This window comes from Acanthochromis polyacanthus, chromosome 20 (assembly GCF_021347895.1).
Source record: "Acanthochromis polyacanthus isolate Apoly-LR-REF ecotype Palm Island chromosome 20, KAUST_Apoly_ChrSc, whole genome shotgun sequence".
NCBI classification, from domain to species: Eukaryota; Metazoa; Chordata; class Actinopteri; family Pomacentridae; genus Acanthochromis; species Acanthochromis polyacanthus.
Window position 1 is genome coordinate 12,906,381 of NC_067132.1, and position 19,800 is coordinate 12,926,180.

The window sequence follows — 19,800 nt, forward strand, 5'->3', positions numbered from 1 at the left end:
CCAAAGACAAACCACAACAAAAGAGCAACGCAGAGAAACAATCAGTGGAAAAAATGGTAGAAAAAGACATTTTTTTAAAAATGGGTGTCATCAGTGTGCCTCCCCAAACATAATGACATGACTGGACAGCTCAACTGATGGTTCGCTAAGCTCCATTCCCCTGAAACGGGCCCTCTGCTCTAAGAGGGGACACACTCAGTTTACAGAGACAACAGTGGAACAATTACTGCTCAAAATTCAGGGTTATATTTGAAAAATGAGTTCCTGATTTCAGGTGTTAGTTGAAAATAGCAGGCTTCTCATTTCTACCAGGCAACTGCTTTGCTTGCAAATTTTATTAGCCAGTTAAGCTAACATTTTGCTAATGACTTCAATAAAAAGGTTGTGTTTATCTGACTTTTTTGTGTTTGTGTAACTTAAACTTAGGTGGTATCCTGCTAGAAAAATGCAGCTAATTCACATGTCCCAATTAGCATCCTGATCAGTTGATGAGCCGTGTATGAGACATGGAAATGAACAGTACTGATCTTGGATTGCAGTGCAGAGCTTCTTAGTATTATAACAAAATAAATGTAATATCGCTGTATTCAAATATTATGCGGTTTGGCTTCTCCTGTTTCAATCAAGAGCATGACAGCACAGCTCATGCTAGCAGAGCACCACATAACTCTGTGTACATTCTATGTGAGTCATCTGGAATCTAAAACTTTTCAATTTTTGCAGTGGGATTGTAGAGGGAGTGCCTTCTGTTCCAGGTGCTGGTAAAACATGAGCTAACAGGCTGTTCAGTTGCTTCACTATGCTGACCATCAAATTGTGAAAATGTTTAATTAAAAATGAAGTTGTTCAGTTAATTTAACACAAGCTAGCAAGTAATCCAAAGCGCTTTGGACTCCTCTTTTTGGTTCTTGTGGACATCACACTTTCATCCAAGAGGCTTCCTCAGGTCTGACTGACTGTCCCAAGCATTTATTCTCATCCCAAAATTACTCATTGTCTGTCAGCAACCTAACTGCAAGACTAAACTGCCAGGTGAGGAATGAGTGGAGGTGTTAATGGTGGTGAAACTGGCTGAGGAGGAATCTCAGGACTGCATTATAAGTAGCTGATAAGTGGTGTCAAAGATCCTCTCATCTGTTTAGAGTTTGCATCCATCACATATGGCTTCCTTCACTCCTCTCTCAAACGATCTGTCTTCACTGTCCAGAATGAGAACCAACGAAGGAGTTTCTTATTCTTCACAAGCAGGTGGACTGTTGAGTCTTGTCCCTATGAGCCACCAACTTCTTTAGCAGTTATTTAATTGAACTTACATGTGAGTCTGTCCACTCCTTGCTACACTGAACTGCATGTAGAACACTGCTAAGCTGTATTTGGGTGGTTTAAGTCTAGTCTAGTTGCCTTCTACTGGATTCCCATTATCTTGTTGAGTGAGAATCTACACAGACATGCTGACTGCAATGCCCAGACTGCATGCATGGAGGTTCTCCTTTCTTTTACCAAAATATATTACAGAATGTGCTACACACCTGGCAGGCGAACCTCCTCATTTGTTGCATTAATTCCGTTCCATGCATTACTATTGCTCCATTTATCGCAGTAATGCTCCATGTGCATATTATATGAAACTGAACCATGAGCGACTGATATTAGCCTCTTTGCTGTTTCAATCCATCCATTAAGAAACGCATTTGCTTGTGTTGAATACTGGAGGCGACCATTATATGGAATCATTAACACTAGGTGAAGTCGTGCTGCATCCAAGACCGAAATGCTACATAACGAGCGTGCAGCTAATTGTGGACATGGATATTATGTTTGTATGTAGCCCTCAACTGTAAAATTAATGTAGCCTTACATAGTTAATAATGTCCTCCTTGGCCTTGGAAGTTACTCTTGAAGAATAAACTAATTAGCAGAACATGCTAACAACTGCAGCTTAGGGCAAGAAAACACTGTTGAATCCATTACTCAAACATTTGCTTTAGTGGTTTAGGTAAGGTTTTAAAAAGGACATCTCACTCAAACTCCTTACGGTTGCCTCATGAACACCACTTGACAGGCCTGCTGTGTCTACTTACACAAATCAGGGAGAGTTTTAGCGAACGGTCAGTTTTGACAATGAATGAGCTGAAAGCTGAGGACATGCTACACATGTACAGTAAGCACAATAAATGTCATCAAACTCACATAATGATCCGACGAGCACATAACAGAAAATGGCAAGAAAGTATGTTAGGACTTGATGGTACAATGTTAACACCCGTGATCCACTGGCCTCATTGCTTTAAAACAGTACAAGTAAACAACCGCTGATCTCCGTTTGTGTCTTCAGTAAATATTTTAACCCTTTTTCATCCGAGGCAACATCTTGACCCCTGCTGACCTTCAACCGAGCTCCTTTCAGCTGCTAATAGCCACCACTAGGATATATGGACTTTAACCTAAGAGGGGCCGTTAAGAAGAAGTGCACCGTAAAGGACTCGGGTTAAATGAAAATGTATGACTTTGGTTCCCGTTGTAATCATTCAAGTTTTGTGCCAATGACAGCAGGAGGAGGAGGAGAAGTGCCGACAAAAATAGCACTGTGGAAAAACAGCCCTGGCCAGTAGGTCAGTTTAGCACCAATGTTTTAGCCTGGCAGGCGCAGAAGAGGCTGCTGGGTCCACAGGGTTTTGTCCGAGCTCCAGTTGTGAGGCTGACATGCACTTAAACACACACACACACACACACACACACACACACACACACACACACACACACACACACACACACACACACACACACACACACACACACACACACACACACGATCTCACACACATTTACATACTAGAAAACAGACTGTGAGACCAAGACACGGATACACCCTGATGGACACAGCAACGTGGTGCTCAGGGACCAACTTATAATTTCTATAACACACACGCAGCACTTTTCTCGGTGTAGATATATACAGAAAAAGTTTGTGAGGCTTTCTATCGAACTAAACTGCTTGTATCACTGTTAAGAGGACCTGTACATACAGCAAACCCTGGGAGATGTGAGGGAGACATGTGAACACACACTCCAAGTCTGTATTTACAGTAACGGAGGAATGACAGACAATGAGTAAAAGCCTTTAGAAAAAGCACCAATCTAAACATAGCCGAGCACATAATGCCTTTGTCTGAAAGCAGAGAGGCAATTTCACCATTGAACAGTCCTATGATGAGAACCAATGAAGTGTTATTCCTAAGAGTGTAATTTCATCACACACACAGACACACTCACAAGGAGTCAGTGACCGCAGTCAGTAAACTGGTTTGACCTCACCCACTTTGTTGTCAGCAACTGTATGTCAAATGTGTCCCAGCAAAGCTAAAATAAACACTATCTGGCCCTATGAGGCTCCTGTTTCACATTCAATCCACAGTAAATGCCAGCGCTGCACCTCTGGGATCGTACATCTAAAGAGCTGTTTTTTTTTTTTTTTTTTTATCATACCACCCCAAAAATACAGCAGCAGCCGCACACAATACCAGAGGACTGCTGAGCGCTCAGAACCCACATCAGCACGTATACACATTTTTCTGAATCAAACGCTACTTTATATTTTCCCTCCCCGCTGCTGACCGGGTTAATCTGTGGAGTTCAGAGAACGCTGTGGTTCGAGCCAATACTCTTATTTACTGTGGGTCAGCCCTGTGTGGGACGGCACAGGCAACACTAGTCCCAGTCAAGATTCATGTAAAGGAATAATTCGATATTCAAGAAATATGTTTGTTTTCTTGCTGGGTTAGACGAGAAGCTCAGTATCACTTGTACCTGTAAGGCCAGTGTTATACTTTTCGAGTGTGTACATAAGCAAAGGTCGGCGGGGAAGTCCAAAATTCGTGGTCATGTGGAGTTTCCTAAAAGTAGGGTACGTAGGCACCAACCCTCTCAACATGGATGGAAGGGAGACCTTGTAGACTTTAAAGTAGCACAAGAACAGCAACTATGCATCAGTGGTGTCCACAAGTTGTCTGTGTGCACGTCTGTAACTGAATATAATGAAGGCTTTTTATTTTTTACATCCATGAGGATGCAAGTGTCCATAGGGCAGAATTCATGTGCAGTCCAACATTTGTGTTTGTATGGACTACGCTACAATGGCAGCGGTGCAGATACTCTAAAGTAACCATGCATGTGTAGCATATGATCTGCCGTAAATATATACTCTCGTTCAAAGGTTTGGGGTCACCCAGGCAATTTCATGTTTTCTGTGACAACTCACACTTTTATTCATGTGCTAACATAACTGTCCAAGGGTTTTCTAATCATCAATTAGTCTTTCTACACCATTAACTAACACAATGTAGCATGAGAACACAGGAGTGATGGTTGCTGGAAATGTTCCTCTGTACCCCTATGGAGATATTCCATTAGAAATCCAGCTAGAATAGCTATTTACCACATCAACAATGTCGAGACTGTATTTTTGATTCAATTAATGTTGTCTTCATTGCAAAAAAACCTGCTTTTCTTTCAAAAATAAGGACATCAATGAGCCTTTTGAACGGTAGTGTTTCTAACGGTCCTCGACAAGTGGATTCAAAAGGACTACCGGATGTGGAGGTGTTGTTATTTGAATACCCTCTCGTCTCCTTGGAGCAACATATTGCAAACTATGTATTCCGTACATGCACATTCCTGTCAAACAATACGGCCCTTGTAGCGCAGTTGTTACGGACACGAATTTTGAGTTGTATGCTGACGTCCGCATGGACTCTCGTGGACAAAATGTACGTCACACAAACCCTCATGAACACTGTATTCATGGATGGAATAAGTATAACACTGGCCTGAAACATGAAGCTATAGCCAGCAGTTGCTTAGCTTAGCATAGCATAGCACACTAGAAACAACTACTTCTCTAAGACTCTATTTTTGTTTAACCCACACAAGTGTAAAAATTGTAATAAGGGGTTTAGTTTACCCAGTTATATGTGGGAATATTTCTAGTGTGGTGACTTAAACAAGTGTAGACCAGTACGAGAATTTTGTACGCTTTTCTTCAGTTTAAACAAACAAGATATAATATGTACTGAACAGAGCTAGGCTAGCTGTTTAAGCTAATGTGAAGCTACTTTTCAAATCTGTTGAATGCGTAGTACAAATTTGACCTTTGATATCAAGACAGATGTTTATTTGTGATGGATGCTCAGTTAGTTAGAATCTCCTGTTTTTATTAAATTTCTTATTCAGCCTTTACGCATTCTGGCAGTTGCATTACCCTGACATCATTAGACATGAATTCTGGATGTTCACATTATCACTAGCTGCCATTTCAAGCTACGTAAGCCAGTTGGATGTGTTCAAACCAGACAGCGCCACGACACACAAGCACCACCAGACAAATGCAATACACGACCTGCACCAGAAAAAACATGCAAGTTAAAAGACGAGCAGAGAGTTGGAAGGCAGCTCTTCATCATGTATTGATCAGTTTATTCATTCAGTCGGGACATGTTTTTCTGTTGTCCCAAAGTCTTACATAAAGAAGTCATTGTGAGATGTCCAATTTGTTTTGACCAGAAAACAGGAAAGAAAGAAAAACCAGTATGTTGATCATGGAAACAAACACACATTCAAAGACTGCTCGCCATGGCGGCGAGGACACTTCACGGTTCATTGAGGCCAATTTGAAGAATCCAATCACCCATCAGATCTCCCAATAGTTTCCCAAATGTACCACTTGAATATTTTTGTTCCTCTTAGATTTCATTGTACCTGGAGGAAGGCGGGTGGGGGGACATTTAAAAGGTACAAAAATAAATGCAAAACAGTACTTTTAAAGAGAAAACTTCCTCCTCAGCTGTTGAGAGAGGGCTCCAAAGCCATGTTGAGCAGAACCAGTTGGGTGTACAGTAAATGCTTGCATGCACGTTGACACAGGCACTGATCTTGACTTGGTGTCTCACTTTGTGGGTCCTCAGTCACAAGACAAGAGCATTCTGGGAACTGTAAGCTCTCTCAAACAAGGCAGTCAACAAAATTTCTTTAAAAAAAAGGCCTGTCTATTGACCAATAACCATAAAGAGCGGCCATTTTGGACGCACACTTTAACTGTTCTTCAAACTGAGGGGAATATAGACCAATAACAAACCCAATAACAAGACTCTTGAGACTCTCTATAGCCTGGTTTCTGTTGTATGGAAATAAGAAAAGTAACAGTAACAAATATCTTAACACACAAAAATAGTGGCTTTACTCCAGAACCTTCCAACATCTTTATACGATACAATACATTACTCTCAATACAGGCTGGCCTCTACTGTATATTCTGTCCAGAACGGCTCAGCAAGCCAGTGCTGAGGGTTCTGTGTAATGTACTAAAATCCAGAAAATACCAATCACAAGAAGCACTTAATTAGCTTCTTTTTACAAACAAACATAAACAAAAGCGGTATACGAATAAAAAAAACAAAACAAAAAAACAACACCAAGAACAGCAAAACCAAGCACAAGTAGTAATGATCTATAATTAAGGCGAGTTAAAAATATTGCAGAATAATTTGGCCCCTGTGTCTCAAACAGACTGCCACAACAGTCAGAGCTCCCCGACTCTTAATCGCTGCAAGGATCCAGAGAAGGGAAAGAAGGATGAACTGAAATGAGAACCAAAACAAACAAAAAAAGAACAGAAAATTTAAAAATGTGATCCTCTTTGGAGAGAAACTGATTTTATTTGGTTTAGTTTGGTCTCTTCCTCAGGAGCGTCTTAAAGGGAACAGTGAGGACCTCCTTTCTCAAATAAATTCAAATAAAAAAATGAAATTAAGAAAAATAAAAAGGATGACTGGTAATGTGATTAACTCGTGTTTATCTAAGACTGTTTTTTCGAGTGCAGTATGAAGCTGGGAGGGGGGCACCCAAACCAGAACATAGAAAACTGTTGTTTTACCAACAACCTGATATGACAGATGACAAAGCAGTGCCCTGTGGGAAGAGTGCGAGTCCCCCTGAACGTCCTCCCTCTCGTTAAAAGCAGTCGGGCGGAGAAACCAAAGAAAGGGATAGAAAGTCAAGTTTCTGCGATACAAAGTGATGCTGACCCTCTTTTTGTTTTGTTTTGTTTTTTTTGGACTGGGACTGAAGGTCATTCCTGACAAAGACCCCTCCCTCCCCCCACAAACTGTCTCTCTACTCCCCTGTTTGTTAAAAAGGCTGGGGGCTAGCGGAGTCAGCTTTAAGTCCTGGGATCGCCTTTTGTACGAGGGATCACCGTCAGACTGTCCGGCTGTTTCTGCGGGTCTGAACGAAGGTATCGGGTCGCCCAAGAGGAGGAGGCATGGCTCTGTTTTTTTAATAAAGCTGTCCGAAGTCCGCCGTCCTCCTCTCTGTGAAAGCGGGGGCTGTGGTCCTGTTTTTTTTTTTTTTTTTTTTTTTTTAAACCAGCCTCTCCTCCCACCCTCGCCCCACCCTCTTGTCTCTTTCCAACGCTTCAGACCCATTCCTGCATGGAGCGTTTGCAGTACAGTATGTGGCGTGGCGTACCCTTCCTCTTGAACTGCACCACAGTGTAGACCAGCACCAGGAGGCACAGCGCGAGCACGCAGGGGATGACGATGGCGATGGCCTTCACCGTGTTGGCCTCGTTGTCCAGCTCGATCACCACGTCCGAGTTGCCGTCGTCGGTCGGTTGGCGGCCGGGGTCGATGGGCGTCAGATCACAACCCATGAAGTCCTTGAGGATGGAGCGAGGGTAGCCCGGTTCCACTCGGAGGAACTGGTTGTTGAACTTCCAGTACTCCTTCCCCTTGTAGAAGTAGGTAAAACCTGGAGTGGAGAGACGGGAAAAACAAACTTTAAGTGCAAAGTGGAATGTAGTTTTTCAAAAGATTCAAAGAGTCACTCAGCACTGGTTCAAGTGTCAAGTCTGCCATCTCTGAGAGGTAAAGTGGAGTGTAGTCATAGCCCTGACATAAGTGGTTCTTATGTTTTGCTGTTGGAAAGTCGTTTAAACTTAGACAATGGCTCCGAACCAGTTTTGAAACTGCCTTCAAACTTTAAACAAAGGGGCAACAGTGGATTGTGTCATTTGAAGTGCAAGTAATAAGTCAACCCACTAAAAATCAACAACGGCAAATAAGAAGATTTTCAGTTGCTGTTATGCTGCTCTTTAAAATACAAAAAAATGGAAATGTGCTTTAAGAAGTCACAGAACAAGTCATCAAACCAGATACAACAATGAGATTTTATATCAAGAGAGGACACCATTAAACTAAATGTCTTTTAAGGCGTATGTGCAGTGGTGGGAAAAAGCTTTAGGACCCCCGTAAAATCGCAAATATTATCATGAAATATTTGTGGAAAAATCTTTCTGTGTTTCAAACGGTGTGGCTGCATTAGACAGACACAAAAAATAAAAATGATACAAATGATTTATTTTGTTTACTATTTACAAGAAAAAGTAACATAAACTAAATTCTACCAAAATGACCCAATAGTCAAAAAGTCTTACGTATTTTTATGGAACCAATCAATTTGAAGTTTTTAATGGCTTTTTTTAGGATGTATGTAGTATTTTGGCTGTGACTGTACTAAAACAAATTGTAGCTGAAGACCTCAGAGTCATTCTTAATGCAATATTTCACCACTGTATGTACGCCCTGTGTGTGTGTGTGTGTGTGTGTATATATATATATATATATAGTATACATAGTATACATAGTATACACTAGTAGGAAAAGATTCACTTGAGTAAAATACCACAGTTTAATAACACTATCGTACTTTATAGTAAAAATATGCAGCTCAGTGGTTCCATTATCAGTCATAATATTGTTTAAATAGTTTTACTTACGCCTGACTATGTAAAATTATTTTATTGTTGTATCTGGTTGAGGTGCAGATCAATTTTTAAACAAATTTTTATTGTGTTGGTTTGTTTAACCAATAAAACTACAACGTATTTTATGAAGTTTCATGTTTCATATGTAAAACCTGCAAAGTAAGTAAGGACTGGTGTAAAAGAAAATGGAGATACTTTGGTAAAGTGCAAGTATCTGAGTAACTGTCCTCACTCTGTTTCTTTAGTTCACCACTCATCATACTTTAGGAGCTTTCTACTACTTCTTATGCCGTGAGACAAACTGGCCAAATACAATCCAATAATTTCCAACACCCACCTCACAACATTAAAAATCAACTCGATGACTTCATCTGGCAGATGTAGTGCTTGTGCCTGTTTACTCCCAATTCAGGAAGAACATTTTCTTTCGAAGGAAAATATTCCGTAAACCTGCCGTTCCTCTTAAAAGTAAAATACTGACTCAACTGAAGTCAAAGTGATGACAACCCACCAGTAAGGTTAAGAAAAGCCCACCTCAAACTACTTCACAACCAGTGTGGTGCTGCTGTTGAAGCGTTGTTTCCGTTTCAGCTCGACTGTTCAGCTAAGATGTCTCTGACTGTCTCTCAGGACTAAATATATCGGTCATAAAAGAGAAAGTACACCCATGCAGAAGCCAGACCCCACAACTAGAGTCACACAACAGCACAGCGAATGTCATCGAGACACAAGCTGCTTTTCAAATCACAAGAGTAACAACTGTTTTTGACAGGAACGTGTCTTTGTGCTGCCCAAATGAATACAGCCACCACAGTCCGCCACTGGCCACTCCATTTGGGAACCATTTTTGCAATTAAAATGGAAAGACAATCATTTCTCAGACAAACACAAGTCAATTTCAACAACTCTTCCGACGACAGTTTTTTCGGTTCCATGATAGCACCATATTGGGAAAAGGTTGCTTCCATTTGTGCTGACACTAAACGTTGCTGCCCGCTGCAAGTTACTGTCCCTGAAATGCTTGTTGGGAAAGTATATGCTGTGTAAAACTGAGCCTGACAGCCTGGCTGAATTCTCAAGCTCGCCTCTTCCTCGCTGGCCCCCTTTTACACTTTGTGTCTCGCGATTTATTATTCATGTACACCCTTCTCTGGGAAGATGAGGGAAGGAATGCTCTAAATTTCCAGTGAAGGAGGGCCAGGGCTTTTTAAATCACTTGTTAGCTGGAGATGTTTCTGGTGGGGAAGCAAAGAAGCACAGGGTGAAGTATTAAAAGATTCATCTTGGAAGGAGATAAAATAATGAAGCGGCATTGAGGGCATCCACAAAGGAAGAACTGCTCACAAATTATTGGAAACTGTATAGACCCTTTGTACGCCTTCTCCCATGAGGCTGTCACACACCTGGCAGCATATAAAACAGAGCGTTCATGAGATGTAACACTAGGTTCAATTTTAATGTTACTGGTGTTTTGGATGCCCAGGACATGATGTACCTATACCACTGACATACTACATCTAGTTCAGGGGCAGCAGGAAATCACAACTGATCCAGCAGGCGATAATTTTGGTTTCACATCCAACCAATAATCTATTGGGTGTGACTAAACGCTGGTTCCACTGGTAGGCCTGACATTTAACAGTTCTGCCTGTGTGTGTCTATGGATGACCTGCCCGGGTAGATAAAATCACTCGGTTTCAAGTAACGTAAGTAATCAGAAATCATTTTTGGCCTCACAACCTGAACAAGATCAGAGAGCGCAGTGCTCCACCAAGGCTGTTCATTCCCCTACATGGCATTGTCAGAAATGCAGAATATTGTTGTAGAAATGCAGCATTTGTTTATTAGTTACTGATGATCAGAAATCATGGCAACATAGAATGTGACCACTTAATATAGATGTACCCACAAACAGAATGAAAATGCACTGAGCACAGGTGTGTGTTATGCATGTGTACATTAAGTACGGATGTCGAACTGCGTGACCTGAATATGTAGGGGGCGGTGGGAACTGATGGAACTCGGAAACACCCCCACAATTTAATCAAATGTCCGACGGATAAGTCCTGACAAGTCCGTTCAATTGTTGTCATAGTTACAGTGACGCAGTGCCGCTATCTCGCAATGACACAGAAAGTCTGCAAAAAATCTGTGGATTCAGACTATAAGCCACTTCACTGCCAAAATCCAATCAGGTGGTCTTTGCGTCATTTCTGACTTTCCCTGAAAATTTCATCCAAATCTGTTAGTCTGTTTTTGAGTAATGTTGTGACAGACAAACATACACATATCCTTGGCGGAGTACTTATATGCTTGTGCCACTTAGGTGCACCCGTGCAACCAGATGTAAAACACAAATCTGGTGCCCTGATTCCAGTTTCCAGTGTATTTTGGGAAATCACATGCAAAGATTGATACCAGGTAGCAATGAGTTTAACCAAATAATTAGTTTAGCATAATGCCAGCAATCAAGGAGAAAGCCAGCTTGGCGAAGTTAGAATCTCACTTGCTTACTGGAACGTGTAAACCTTAATGATTCACATGTTGTATTCCTTGTGTTGTTTCATTTACAGGGATTTATGTGCTTTGAGTATTTCTTGGCAAGCAGTGGCAGGGAACGGTGGCTTCCCAGAGCCTTGTCGTCAAACTACTCTACACAACGCTCTCTGAGACCACAAATCTTTGTTTTTTTACACTTCTGTTTGTGTAGAGATTAAATAAATGTAACACAGTCTGCTAATTAGTGATCCTGGAGGCAGGTTTTTTCAACTTTAGACAGAGCCAGGCCTCCCAGCTGTAGCTTCATGCACAACTCACATACATAAGACCAGAATGTATCGTCTAAAACTCTTGGCACCCGAGCAAACACATGTATTTTTGAAAATGTTTAATCTTGTACGGCTTATAAAAGGGTTGGACTCGTATTGTGTTCCATGAGAAAGCACAGTTCGGTCTTCCCAACCTGACCACTTGCAGTCTGAGCAACATGTGGTTGTGTACGCAAGTCAAACACAAGCCAATCTACACACAACGCCCTTTAAGTTCTCATTTAGACTTCAGCTGCGTATTGTGATTAGCTGAAGAATTATAACCGCTGTTGGAGTTTTATTCTTTCCAACCTGGCAGCTGCTTCTGCAATACTTTTCTCCTACATTTAACACAAATTAAGCAAAAACAGGATTTTTTTTTAGAGGTAGAGAGATCCAGATGAAGCAACAGATAGAAAGCAAACATACAGTGTAGTGACAAGAATGGCTATTAGGAAAGGGAACGGGCAGTGAAGGGAGAATGAGAAGAGAGACAGGCTGAGGTATCGTGGGTTAGAGCCAGGTCAGCGTCGCCCTGGGGCCTCTGCTCTGAAACGTGCTGCCTCACCCACACTACCATCGGCTGCAGCAGCATACTCAATTATGCCTGGTTATCTGGGTCAATGTTATGAGCGCGCCACTTGACACAGTCTGTGCAAACAGCCAGCCTGCCAAATAAATGCATGCCGACACATATACGAGCAGAAATACATAGACACATCATCGTCCCCTTGGGTATCAATCCACCCTTCATGCTCTGATTGACGCCTGCTCCACCTGGCCTCACCGGCAGACACGCCCGGCGACGGATCTGGCAGCAGATCCTCGGCACAGATGGCCGGAGCGTTGAACACCACCTGCTCTTTATTTTCCAACCAAGCTGCTGCCAAGACCAGACCCAAACCCACCTGGCACGGTGCGGCCAATGGGAAAAGCTTTCCCCTCTTCAGACTACGTCGCTGGCCTATCGGTGAGCTCTCTGAGAGTTATAAATCCCGCCTCCCCACCCTTGGCAAGTGCCACTTGGCTTAAACCGGAATGAGCGCCCAGCGGTGGTCTTGTCCTTTCTGCTTTCCACAGCCCTGCTCCAACTGGGTCTTATGGCACACTGAGCAGGATGAACTGATTATGGAATATTTCGCTTGTGAAACAATTCAAAAACAAGACAGGCATTTCTGGATAAACTGACCTGTTTTCATCTTGTGTTTGCAATATGCAAACACTGCTTGTTTCCCTTGATATTGCATGTATGGAAGTGTGCCACCCACCAAGACTCGCTGTAATAACTGGGGCAAATTTCAATCAATGCTACCCTGGTTTACCTCCCACACAGTGTGTGCCAGTGACCAGCTGAAATCAATGCAGCCTGGAACATGAACTGTGCTGTTATTGCCAAATCAGAGTTTTGGGCAGGACAAATCGTACCATTGGCTTTGTCGACGAAGGCCCCCTGTGGCGAGTCAGGCACACCTCTCCACACTGTGATGGGCTTAGGATATCCAGGATCCATGGTTCTCATTTCCTCATTGTAGCGCCAGTACCTAAACAGGAACAAATGATGAGCCACAGGAAGACAAAGCTGGTACTGTACGTCTATAAATGTGGAGGAAATAGGGTTGAAACTGACAACAGATGGTAGATTATGTTCATATTTAGTATCTTAACACCGCATGTCAGGTTAAGGGCATCCTCTAGATGACTGTATCTGAATTAAGCCGAATAATATCAGTCAAAACAGCAGTGAGAACCACTGGGCAACACGCAGTTTGCAGAAGAAAGCCCTCAACATACCATCATTTATTGATTCAGAGAGCCCATGCTATATATTTGGGGGAGTTTGCTTTCCTTTAGCTTGCTATGTAGCTGTTTTCTGCAATCTTACAAAGCCTGCAGTTCAAGCCCACAGAAATCCCTGCTCCTTACCTGCCTGAAATGCCACGCTTTATCTTCGGCTACTTATTTATGCCACCATCTCACACACATTTGCACAGCTAGCTTGCCACGAGGCAGAGCATGTTGACAAACTCTAGTCAACCCCCCATAATACAACTCCAGATCTGTAAAAGTGCACATAATGGGATCTTTAAAACTATAACTTCTACAGTCAAACATTTACTCTGAAACCATTTTTCACACTAATCAAATGAGATTACAGACAGATGACAAATTAAAGCAAAACTTAATGACAGTAGTTTCGATGTGATAATGCTCCGTGTCCACAGAGCAAAAGGGGTCAGTGAACTGACAGCGTGTTAGATGGTGTTCTTTAGTACCATCATTAAAGCACAAAATGAAATCTGAAGTAGAATCTACTCAGTCTGTGGTCATGTCTAACCTTTGTTAAAAGATACTAACTATACCGTATATATTAGAATATATTTGTATGATCCTATGTCCTAAAAGAGATTTGCAACCTAAATCTTATCTAAATCAATGGTCCTCTTCCACTCATACCCACCTATCCTCTTTAAAGAAGTAGGTCTTGGCCACGTCCTCCCACCACACGGCGGTCTCGATGCTCTGGGCCGGCATACCGTGGCCAAACTGGGTGATGTCCTTGGGGTATCCAGGCTGCAACACCGTGTCCTTAAACACCCAGAACTGCTTCCCTGCACATCAAGGAGGAGACAGGGAAATAAATTAGAAGAACAAGGACAAGTAACGGCAGGGATTACCCTCCAGGAGGAAAACGTACGTGAAGGACAGATACAAGCCTCGTAACAAACGGTAGGCAATAACCTGTTGCCTTGTATTACTGTATTTGATGTTGATGTTTCCCTAATTTAAAATAGGTCGCAAACATGGTGACAAGTTCTCCTTGCCCTTGCTTAAAGGTACTCTGGGAACTTTTAGGGGCTGGCAAACAGAGCTGGTGACTGCTTAGCTGAGATAAAAAAGAAACAGCACCGACCCTTGTGGGAAAACTGGCGACCAAACAAATCAAATTAAAGCCTTTTTTTGATAGTTTCCCAGCCCCATGAGGCAAAGAAAACACCTGGACTGTGGGCTATTTTTAGGGAGGGCTAATGTTGCTGAAATATTAAAAATCTTGAAATATTCTTAAATCATATTACATTGTGTGTTCCATTTGTTCCTCTTTTCCACTCTTCTCGCTACACATTCTTTCCTGTGGTGTAATTAGGTTAAACTGCACATTTCTGACACAGTATGACCCCAGGAAGTGCGTTTCTCTATCAATGGTGGAGGTGTAGTTTGGCCCAGGAGGAAGTGTGTGTGCGGGGGAGGTGTGTGTTACAAAAGAAAAGACGCAAGTGGAATGACGAGGGCAGAGCACATACAGTTTTTTATTATTCCCTTTTGATTTGGTAAGTCGCTGGAATGAGGCCTAAGGCTACAAATGTTCAATATTTTATGCAAGGGAAAATAAAATTAATCACAAAGACTATAAATATGATAATATCTCCAAATTGGATGTACATTTTACTGAGTCTTTCAATAATCTCAGGAATGACAGAAATAAATGAGCACCTCTTTTTGCCAGCTTGAGAGCGAAAACATGAAAAGACCGACAAAGAAGAGAAACAGCAATAAAGCGGCGGATAAATGTACAATATGCTCCTTCTAGGACCTGAATGTACCTGTTTCTTAAAAAGACTTTTGTTCTTTGCAGTTTGATTAATATTTGAGAACATGAACACTTCTTCCCCAAAGAAAACAGAATCAAACATTCAGATGTAAAATATCTGTGCGATGTTTGCAGAAGCTGATTAACACGCTGTGTTTAAAGAGCCGGATCCTGACTCCTCCTGGGCGTCTAACTAAACACCAGCCAGGCTGGAGACCATGTGGAACTTTTGCAATGTCAGCTTTAAGATGACCTGAGCCCTTTTCTTTAACAAATACAGGAAATGGGAGTGAAAAAAAAAGCAGACGTGATATTGCAGCAATATTTGCACTCTCTTTCTTGCTCCATAAAGGGCGCACATGTGACATTTAACCTTAAAGAAGTAAACTATAAGAGAGTTACAGATGGAGCGTAGGAAGGAACAGTAAGACAGGGTGTTGGTCGAATGTTAAGTGGGAAGGAGAGACCTGTAGTGGCCTCTTTTTGGAAAGGAAATTCCTGTCATTTCACTTACAGTGCTCCATCGCCGTGGGTCACGTTTCCTCTGGCCTTGACACACACACACTAACACACCCCACCCTGAGATTAATAGTCTCCAATCCCTAACAAGAATGAGTTCAAGTTGATTCACAAAAAAACCCCAAACTACCCTTTCTCCCCTTTTTATTCTACATAAAATAGGATTCTCCATTCCGTCTTTCTTTTTAAATTGGAGTCGACTTGCATCGCCCTCCACATAAAAGTCTAGCTTCATCTTCAGAGCTGTGAGGGCTGCTTTGATGTAGTGGCAGCTCCAGCATCTGCTGCAGTGCAGCGACTAATCCTCTGCTTGCCCTCAACAGTGTATGAAGAGTGTTATATAGGATGAAGATTTGTTCCATAAAAGAGATGCCTCCTCCTTACACAGGCCACACACAAGCACACATCGTAGAGGAAAACCAACCACACATGTGCCTGTGCGTACTGCAGTTAAGATGCACATGCACACCCATCATGGCTCTGTGGTAAAACTGCTTGACAGTTTGCTTGAAACCATCAAATGCAAAGAATATGTCAAAGAATCTGCAAAATACATTCTACCACATTCATGCAACTGAAATTACAGGGTTTTTCTACATGCTCTGACCTGAACCACAAAGTTTATGAAAATTTCAGGCCTGTCAGGGCAAAATGTTAAAGCGGTGCTCATGGGGTTCTGATTGGAGTTCGATACCTTTTGATCTCTGCTGTGTGTCATTGCCCTCCTCTCTTTTACCATAATTTCTGCCAATCTCAACTGCAACTATCAAATAAAAGCAAAATCATGTTTAAAAAGTAAAGTGTAAAGGTTGGATTAACCTGTGTGTGTGTCTGCTCTAGTCTCTGCTACAAACTTTAGCAGGTTCTCTTCACTAGGTCACTATTTTCACTGGTAGCCTAGTTTTATCTGCTAAGGTAAGGATCATATTAGCTACTATAACTACTACTATAACTATAAATACATTAACAAAAGCTGTACAGCCGCCGGAAGGCAAAATGCTGGGATATCAAATTTGAGGATAACATTCACAGCTCTGCCCTGAACTTAACTTGGTCTGGGAAACTTTACACTCCAACAACCCTTTACAAACTCACACGTTACTTACTGTAAGACCTCTTTCTCCATCTTAAGTCAGAATGAATAACTTTTAATAACATTATTATTCAGAATCAGCACTAGTATTGTATGATAACAGTAGCGCTAATTAGCTCTAAACTGCCTCACAACAATAATGCTGCTTGAAAACAGTTCCGTTTTGTCTTTAACATGTAGCTTTGGCATTATTTCATCTACAATGCATTCAAAACCCTTTTAATATAATTCTTGTTTTAGAAAAAATCAGCTGGAAACATTAATAAAACAACTAGAGACTGAGCTTCAACCAGTTCACTGATTTTTTGTGTTAGCGTTAGCACCCACTTACAAGCCACAGCTGATAAAACTGTCTTCAGATTTTAGTATTTCAAATTGTAACATACATCTAATGTACATGCTAATACTCATATATGTGCCTCAAGCTAATGTTGGCAGACATATTGGCCCAGCTGATGCACTGCTCTTCCTTTAATCTAAAATAACCTACTTTCAGACATGTCAGCGTGATACAAATGAAGCTAGCAGCTCTGTCTGTCCTCTGACACAAAAGGCCCAATCAAGCTCTGATTGGACTCTGCCTCCCAGGAGGAAAACGCATACTGATGTATAGATGTCGCTGCATATGCACGGTGTCTGGATGTAACCCTGCAAGAAGCATCACTTTAATTTGATTCAATTTATAATGCATCCTCTTACCTGCCATTTAGACTAAATAAAGAGTTCTACACATAAATTACTCAAGATCTACCTGCGTGCTGAGCTGTGAATGATGATTCTGTGATGATGTTCAGGCTGAGTAGAAAAGCGGACAGCATGCTTGAGTTGCATTAATTTCAAATACACCTTCTTGATATGGATATCCAGTGTCTTAGAAGAATGGAAACAGGGAAGCAATGACTAAAAATTGGCACTAGGCTTCACTGTAAGAATGAACAACACATGCTGAATCTACTTCTAATGTATACCAGTGGTGTCTGCTTTCTGACCTGCTCTATGATGCCGTAAAAATTAATCAGTGTCTTAGTCATGACTTCAGCGCAAACTCGACTCTGAAGTCCCCATCTGTGCATTTATCTTAAAAGAATTCATCAGACCAGGAGCTATTAGAGGATATTCAAAGCGGCTGCTTAGACAAGGACCTAGAGTGCTGCATTTTGCTTTCTGACCGACTTTCTGCCTAATTTTTTTCTTCCAAAATGGGGACAGACGGAATAAGGCCTTCTGGGAAATCAGCTGTGTGTGTTCAAATGAAAAATGGCATTCTGTTAGTATAAATTTTCTAAATCTATGCAGCCCGGATGGAGAGCGTGGTGGAGGAAAAGGCAGCAAAATCAAACTTGCAAAGTCTGCGGTGCGCACGGGACCAGCAGTCTGCATTTCCAGGAATTGTTTGGTGTTGAAAATAGAAATGGGTTTGAGAGAAGATTTGTAGTTTTTATCCCAGCAGACTTCCAGTGCTTACCTACATCTCCTTTTGTCAACACTCGTCTCTCTCTCTCTGTCTGCCACCCCGTCCGCCTCTATGGAGCAAATACGAGCGCTGCCATGTTTCTTTGCTGTTTCTTTTGAGTGGCTTTTCAGCTTTAGACATAATTAGCTTTAAAGCTCTGTGTTTTGGGGCAAGCTTAGTCTAGATTTGAATATGTACACAAATCTTTTTAGAAAGGTGCAAAAATCTAAATTGGGCACCATCAAGCACAGACAGGAAGCAGTGAACCTCCTTGGCATGTGTTGTGATTGTGATTTCTAAGAGCTATGCATGCTAATTATGTACAGCTACAGTTGACGATTTACGCTAAAATACAGTGCCTATCATAAGTATTCACCCCCCTTTGATGCTTTACTCTTTTATTGCTTTCATAAATCAATCATGGTCAATAAAATTTAGCTTTTTTAACAAAAAAAATATTAGAAAAAAACTCTTTAATGTCAAAGTGAAAACAGATTTCTATAAAGTAATGTTAATGAAAGAAAATTATATAAATGAAAATAATTGTTTGCATAATTATTCACCCCCTTCAAGTCAGTATTTAGTAGATGCACCTTTGGCTGCAATCACAGCAAGTGAGTCTGTGTGGATAGGTCTCAATCAGTCTTGCACATATGCCCACTGCAATTTTGCTCCATTCTTCTTTGTAAAACTGCTCAAGCTTTGTCAGGTTGCACAGGTATCAGGCATGAACAGCCCTTTTCAAGTCCAGCCACAAATTCTCTATAGGATTGAGGTCTGGGCTTTGACTCGGCCACTCCAGAACATTTACCGGGTTCTTTTTTAACCATTCCTGTGTAGCTTTTGCAGTATGTTTTGGATCATTGTCTTGCTGGAAAATAAATCTTCTTCCAAGATGTAGTTCTCTTGCAGACTGAAAAAGATTGGCCCCCAGGATTTCAGTGTATTTTGCAGCATTCATTCTGCCCTCTATCTTTACAAGCCTTCCAGGTCCAGTTGCTGAGAAACATCCCCACAGCATGATGCTGCCACCACCATGCTTCACAGTGGGGATGGTGCGTTTTTGGTGATGTGCAGTGTTTGGTTTCCGCCAAACATGACGTCTTGTCTGATGGCCAAAAAGCTCAATTTTGGTCTCATCAGACCAAAGAATCTTCTTCCACTTGACCATGGAGTCTTCCACGTGCTTTTTGGCAAACTCTAGTCAAGATCTAATATGACTTTTCTTCAACAGGGCTTTCTCATTGCCACTCTCCCATAAAGCTTTGACCGGTGAAGAACCCGGGCAGCAGTTGCTACATGCACAGTCTCTCCCATCTCAGCAGCTGAAGCTAGTAACTCCTTCAGAGTAGTTGTAGGGGTCTTGGTGGCTTCTCTCACTAGTCTCCTACTTGCACGGTCACTCAGTTTACGAGGGCGGCCTGATCTAGGCAGATTCATACAAGTGCCATATTCCTTCCATTTCTTGATAATTGATTTCACTGAACTCTGGGGGATGTTCAGTGCCTTGGAAATTTTTTTAAC

At 41.7% G+C, this 19,800-nt stretch overlaps 1 protein-coding gene across 2 annotated transcripts in view; it reads right to left on the reverse strand.

Moving 5' to 3' along the window:
* Nucleotides 1–5,451: 5,451 nt before the first annotated feature.
* Nucleotides 5,452–19,800, reverse strand: part of LOC110970245 (matrix metalloproteinase-16) — a 90,371-nt gene continuing 76,022 nt past the window's right edge. For both annotated transcript variants that reach the window (XM_022220510.2, XM_022220503.2), the window contains 3 exons: nucleotides 14,084–14,234; nucleotides 13,051–13,166; nucleotides 5,452–7,803 (listed from right to left, as the gene is read on the reverse strand). In XM_022220510.2, coding sequence (XP_022076202.1) covers nucleotides 7,469–7,803; nucleotides 13,051–13,166; nucleotides 14,084–14,234 — 602 coding nt within the window. In that variant the 3' untranslated portion in view covers nucleotides 5,452–7,468. The remainder of the gene's footprint in view (nucleotides 7,804–13,050; nucleotides 13,167–14,083; nucleotides 14,235–19,800) is intronic.